The sequence below is a fragment of the Crocuta crocuta genome, unplaced genomic scaffold (assembly GCF_008692635.1).
Source record: "Crocuta crocuta isolate KB4526 unplaced genomic scaffold, BGI_CrCroc_1.0 scaffold593, whole genome shotgun sequence".
Classification (NCBI taxonomy): Eukaryota; Metazoa; Chordata; class Mammalia; order Carnivora; family Hyaenidae; genus Crocuta; species Crocuta crocuta.
In genome coordinates, this window is record NW_027529544.1 from 48,609 (window position 1) to 55,625 (window position 7,017).

A 7,017-nucleotide genomic window follows, 5' to 3' on the forward strand; every position below is an offset into this window, starting at 1 on the left:
CGCGGCGCGACAGTAGGGGCCGGCCCGCCGCCTTCCGCAGCCACCAGGGGGTCTCCTCCTCGGCCCTAGCGCTCCTCTCTCCACCGAATAAATGCCAGACCCACACAGCCACCCGCCTGGGAGATTCTTTGACGTGAACATGACATTTACCACCTCAAATTCAACGTGCCCCAAATCAGACTCCATTCATGCCTCTTCCCCCGTGTCCCAGCCTCTCCACCCACCACTGAGCTTCCTTTGGGGGATGTGGCACCTTACGAGCCGGTCTTTTCATGAGCTCCTAAGCTCTGTCCTCCTCTAGACCAGGGGTCAGCAAACAGCAGCAGGAGGCCAGACAGAGGACAGTTGAGGCCACATACCAGCCCGGTCTCAACTCTCGAGCTCTGCTGGGAGAGCACGGAAACAGCCACCGACAGCGCGGGTGTGGCTGGCTGCCCAGAAGACGACGCTCACCAAAACGTGAATCTGACATCATTTCCACGGATCATTTTCCCCGACAAGTTAAGGACACATAGCCATTCTTAGCTCGTGGGCCGCACGAAAACAGATGGCAGGCCAGATCGGCCCCCAGGGCTGGCGTGCGCTGCGAGCTTCTTGAGGACAAGAGCCTGTGACGAGCAAACACCCCGCCCGGTGCCTGGGAGGAAAAGAGCCTGGTACTTCCAGAGGAACGGCGACAGCGTAGCGCAGCCCACAGCCTTTAGGGCCACAGTCCGTGTTCCAAGACCAACGAAAGGGGGCACGGAGACGACATGGCAGTCACCTCCGGTCATAGTGAGAACCTTCTATCTGAAAAACCCATCAGGGCCCTGATCGCCTATATATCCATAAGGGAAATGCTTGGCGCTCCAGCCGCAGGCTTTAGTCATTACCGAGAGGAAGTTGGAGGTTTCTCCATCTCCCCAACCCCAGACTGTAAGAGCGACGTCTGTGTTGTGGACTCTCCCTCCACCCTCCCTCAGCCCACAGCGCTGTGGCCCTCCCTGTGTGTCACCCGACCGGAGACACGTACTCACCATCCCACTGATGCATCGGCCGCAGGCGGTTGTTTTAAACTCGCCATGCAGCTCCTTCACGGCGCTGGTGGTGTAGAAGCCCTCGGCCAGCAGAATGATCCCGTACAAGAAGAAGAAGGACGCGATCCCGTAGATGACATACTGCATCAGCTGTATTCTGCGGAAAGGAAGGCGAGATCCAGAAAAGGGAAGCTCACGGCGTGGCGAGGGGAAGATGTTTTCGCCACTGCAGGGAGCACACGAGGGTGGGCGATGTCCGGGACGCCTCGCGCCCCAGCGATGGCTGCCGTGGGCTCACGCGGCATTCCAGGCAGCCTGGGCCTTTCTCCCAAGGTGGGCCCAAGGGTCAGATGGACAACCTCCCGGACAGGGGAGATGTCTGCTTGGTCAGGGGCAGAGGCCCACTGGTCATCGTTGAATATGCACCCCAGTCCTGTGCCGTGAGGGTTAGAACCCTCGTTTCGCGAATAAGTACACACAGGCATTGATTGCAAAGTGAAGTGACGCACCCAAGGACACGCAGTTAGTGGCAGAGCCAGTCCTGAACTCTGACCAAGGACAACACACTTTTTCTGCCATCGCCAAACGCCTCCCAACCAGGCCCAGTGCGTAACATTACCCTCACGAGCCCCTACAGAAACGCTCGGGGCTTCTTTAAGGAGGAAGTTCTGCACTGATGTTCTCGTCACACAAGGAAGCATGGCCGTGGGTATTTTGTTAGGCTTCCTGGACGTTTAAGAGCCATCGATTGGGCTCACTAGCGAGTTAGATCAGGACACCTCACCCAGGGTCAGCTTTGGTAGCTAGTTCTTGGACTTCCTCGCACACAGCTGGCACTCAGGGAGTGCCNTAAAATCCCCTAAGGACTCTCCAACGTCATTCCATTATTGTTCAATAAAACTTCACGCCTTTTGCATCTGGGAGACAAGTTTCTTTCGGTCACAGGATGCCTAAACGTGGTGTGAGACTTGGGGAGTCCAGGAAAGCGAAAGACGGCGCTGAAGGAAGTCGAGTAAAGGGGACTATTTGGAGGGGATGAACACGCTGCTGTTGAGCTCGCGCCGTCACGAGAATCTCTGCAGGGAGCTGCTCAGCCTCCACTGGAAATTCTAGAACGGGCGGCCAGAGACTTGGGTCTAAAGCCCTGAAACGTCCCGTTTGCTGCATCGGAGGACACCCTGGGATTCGTTCTCCTGGAGGAGTAAGCAAACTGGCCCTGCACACTGAGAGTTGGGGCAAGTGCTCGATAGGGTCCCTCGCAGTGTGGGGATGGTCCTTTCCTGCAATGACTAGGGGGCATCTGCCACTTGGGAGCTAGGGGAAGCGTCTCTGGCGCGAGCACCTTGCCACAGCCCTACCACGTGCAAAGCTACCGGGTGCGGAGTCCTGTGTGTCCCCCCGTGCAGGCCCCAGGGACCAAACCCTCAGTGTCTGCTCGGCCATTTCCTTTTTCCTCCTCTCGTGCGCTTTTTTCTACCTGCCTACAAGTAAGCTTCAAGAAAAGCACCCGTCTTCTGCCAGGAGAGCACACCAGGCTCTTCGAAACGATCACGAGGCAGCTGCGTGTTCAACACGTCTGCAAAGGAAGCGAGTACTTACACCTCACTCAGCAGGGCATGGTCACTGGTGTTGGTGGAGAAGTGTTGCTCGAGAATCGCCACGGTGCCTGCGAGGGCCACGTGCCCACAGCCACAGAACAAGGCGACCCCAGAGAAGCAGAGGATGGTGGCCACCAGAGAGGCATAGGGGACTCCTCCCAGACACTTGATGCAGCATTCAAAGCAGCCTGGACCCAAAGGAGAGAAAACGCAGTGGTTACGGGCACGATGCCTCTGTCTTCATCACCACCGCGCCTCCGCAGAGACGCTCTACCTTGCCGTCTCCCCTCGCATGCTCTGTGCCCAACGGCTCAACGTGCCCAGGGCCAGTCGGGTCGTCTCCCACTCTGTGGTCAGCACCCTGGGGGTCTGAGGGGGGAACGTAGCCCAATTTACTCGGGGTGATCAGCAGAGCAACCAACTGACAAATATTCTGAAATAAGTCCCAATTCTAGAACTTCCTCACTGACCTGGGGCTGGGGGGCGCTCATTCCACTAATGAGCTCAGAAGAGAGGGCAGCTGTGAAGCTATAGTTCCATGAAGAACAGTCACCGCCCCCAACCTGAACTTTTGGGGGGTTCAAGTGTCTCTCTCTCTCTGCAGCAGCCAACAGCTTTCTCCCAGCCTTTGACCTCCTGGGTCACCAGAAGCAGCAGACACAGTAATCACACTGTTGCTGCATTCAGAAAGAGGTCAGTGTGGTCGTTTGGGAAAGGCCCTGGGGATTCTGGGTCCCCAACAAGTACAAAGTCACCCACATGCACTCAAGTGGGTCCACTCAGGTTTCATTCAAGTCACTCTCAAATGCCCTCAACTTTTTAATACCAATGCCTCCCCAGCCCAGACAAGGCCAACGCTTTATTCCTCTTCCCACCCTCCCCCACTTCCACCTGCCTCCTTCCCCAGTACAGGTGTTCAGAGTCAGATCCAGAACTGGTGGGTGACATTTAAGTACTTGAAGGAAAAGGAACAGAGGAAAAAACAGAAAAGACAAAATGAGCGTCCATGAAGTGAAATGAAGGAGAAAGAGCCACAATGCATGGTTCATCTGAAGAAGAGTTTTCTTCACTTAAAAAAAAAAAAGCAAAAACAAAACAAAACAAAAAATACAACTTTTACTTGAGATGTCCAGAAAACTCTTCCCAAGGGGCAGCGCCAGGTGACATTTTCAGTTCGGAGACATTTAGGTTTCAGTTAAAGCAGTGGGTTCAGTTAAAGCCTCGGGGGAATGTGGGTACCTCTCCTGACCTGCTATCCCTGTTATTATTATCCAGGCCTTTAAGTAACTGGCTCGTCAGGGAAATTGAACTCTGAAGGCATTAGGATGTTTAACAGCAATCAAGAGCGGTTCCTTGCTTCAAGGCGAGCACTGATTAAGCCGGCTAATGTTCCCCCCGATCAGTCTTTATAGTGGACGAGGAAGGACTACCCAGCATAAAGCGCTGAACAGGACTTTTCTGTTTGGGGGAACGTCTCATTCAAAAGCAGCATTTGCCTGGGGCGCCCGGGTGGCTCAGTGGGTTAAGCGTCCAACTTCAGATCGGGTCATGATCGCATGGTTCGTTCGAGCCCCACACGTCGGGCTCTGCTAGCAGCGCAGAGCCCACTTTGGATCCTCTGTCCCCTCTCTCTGCCCCTCCCCCACTTGTGCGCGCTCAAAAAATACACATTAAAAAAAAAAGCAATTGCCTAAACCCACCCCAAAAAGGGACTATAAATCCCCGTTACCAGCTGTCTCTTCAGTTCACTGGAAAATAAGAATGGTCAGGGCTTCATAAGCAAGTGTGCTTTTTCTGTCAAAAGATGGCTGGCAGGTGTCACGAAGAACCACCTCCCAGAAATGGATCACAAGGCTAGTACAATGGGAACCGGCACACAGTACAGTTCAAGTTCACTAGTAAGGCGGTACCTTCAAGAGCTTTGGACACTTGAGATTTGGGAGCAAGGACGACGGAGTTTCGTCTTATTCTGTCATACAACTTTCTGGGGAATGAGGGGAGAAGAGGGCAACTGGAGGTTCCAAATGGTCTCCAGAAACCACCCCCCCCAACTCCTAAGCAAGAGAAACTATGATCCTCAGCCTCGTGGCCCCTTACATAAAGAGCAAGCAGACCCGTGTGTCATATCTGTCATTCACTGAGTCTCCCGTCCTCAGCCTGTAGGGCGGTGTGCAGAACAAGGTGAATGCCAGCTTTCTGCCTAATGAAGTGGTGGCTGCTCCTCACCGGACACACGGCCCCGTGCTTGCTTTAATGCTCTGTTACTGCCATCTTGAAGTTCAGCAACCCACCTCTGCAGAGGGACTGGCCGGGTGCTTGAAAGAATGACTTTTCCCTTCCCTCTGAAGGGAGGGGCAGTTCCCACCGTCCTGACCATCAGACTCAAGGCTCAGAGTTCTCCTCGACTAGGGGCAGGCAGACTACGGCCTGGGTTTTTTGTAAATAAAGTTTTATTGGAACGCGGCCGTACTCATCCGCTGACAAGCTTTGGCTACTTCTGCCCCACGATGACACAGCCAAGGAGCCTAGACAGGGAGCACGGGGCTCACAAAGCCTGCAACGTTCACTAAGCATTTACAGAAGGGCTCTGCCGACCTGACCTGGGACGCAGCAGTGCCGAGAGGGAGTTCCCAGCACCAGCGGCATCACCTCTCAACAGACTACAAAGTGCCAGTTCCTGCGTCTCACCCCAGAGCTCCCCAAGCAGAAACTCTGGGGGTAGACCCGGGGATCCGAGTTCAGCAAGCCTTTTGGGGAAGCGCCATGTACGCCCCAGCTGGAGAATCACGCAAGCTCTTCACTCGGTCAGCTCCACCTGTTTCCCTTTAAGACCAGCCAAACTCCAGCACAATAAAAACCCAGCTCCACAAGAGGATTCCTGGCTTCTGGCCAAGACAGAGTACCGGGGAGCGGATTTATTCTCCTGCCTGAAACAATTAAGAAACTGGACAAAACATATGAAACAACAGTCTTCAAGATATTAGACAGCAGGCTATGAGGAACCATCCACGGCTTATGAGTCAATTGTTAAAATAAATGCTCAACACAACCAAAGAAGCGGTGCTCGCTCAAAAAAGAGAAACTCTTCCCCAGAGCCTTGCTCTAATCTCCGTCACTGCGGTCCCTTAAAGGCCTTGTTTAACTGAAGCTGTCGGTTAAGCGGATTAACAGCGGCACTGGGAGGGAGGGAGGGAGGGGCCGGCCCCTCCTCTGTTCCATCTCATTCCATCAGTGACTGTTCAATGCTCACCAGGTGTCTCCAATGTCCCACGCACAGGGCTGGTGGCCTAAGATGGGCACGATGCACCCTCTGATGGGGTTTACGGCCTGTGGGGGGAGAGCGACATCAACCAAATGGTCTACTCCAGAAATGCTAGGAGAGCAGACAATGCGGATGTCCTAAAGCTTGGGGTGCGGCGCAGCGATGGCTTCCAGAAATACAAAGGATGGATTTGAATTCCCTCAGTAAAGGGAGAGGATAGGTGAGGGAGGGTGCTCCAGGAAGCAGGCAGATGGCGAACAAAAGCTCTGTGGTGGAAAAGAGCAGGGTGCTTTCCCAGGGATGAAAGAAGCCAGAACACAGAGCCTGGAGAGGGCAGGGTAAGGAAGGCAGGAGGGGTCTACCGGAGCTTGACCACTTAGGGCTTTCCAGGCTGCGTTAAAGACTCTGGATTCTCAGAATCATGTGAGGCCATCAAGCATTTTTATCCATAGGCAACAGGTTGGGGTTGTAACCGATCACTCTGGCTGCTGTGACAGGCCCGTAGTGGACGTGGAGACGATTAGGTGCCCAGTGTAATAACTGAGGCAGCCCGATCGGGACAAAGGCCACGGAGGCAGAAGACATGGTCAGAGAGGTGGTTAAGATGCCAAATGGGCACAACTTGGTGTGGATTTGGTGGGCTGGGGACAGACTGGGGAGTGGCATGGAGGACTCCGTAACGTCTGGCACATGTAACTATACGGGCCCTGTGCCCCTCCAGCCAGGGTTGACTGGAGGAGGGCAAGGCTTTGAGAGCACACAGGAGTTCAGTTTTAGACATGCTGAGTTTGAGGCGACTGGATATCACCTCAAGGGAGGCTTTCTGGGGGCCGATCGGATTCGTGGGTCTGTAAAGAGCTAAAGCTGGACGCCATCAGCTTCTGCTGGATGGCAACGAGAACTTTCTGAGGCCAACAAGAGACATGAGTGGACCACTTATCAGTTGAAAGGGACTTGGACCCTTTGCTTTGCAAAGCGGGGTCCTTGCATGAGCAACATGGACTCCAGGAGGGAGCATGGGAGAAACGCACTCTCGCCCCAGCCCCACCCAAGCCCCTAGGGGATCTGTGTGCAGGAGAGTTTGAGAAGCTCATTTCTGCGAACAGTCCCATCTCCCCCATCCTGGGCGGTGGGGTGCATC

General features: G+C 54.4%; 1 protein-coding gene across 1 annotated transcript in view; it reads right to left on the reverse strand.

The window, feature by feature from the left end:
• The window catches only part of GPM6B (glycoprotein M6B), a 38,279-nt gene that overhangs the window by 8,370 nt on the left and 22,892 nt on the right, over positions 1–7,017 (reverse strand). The window contains 2 exon segments of the mRNA XM_077761389.1: positions 1,017–1,173; positions 2,616–2,802. Coding sequence (XP_077617515.1) covers positions 1,017–1,173; positions 2,616–2,802 — 344 coding nt within the window.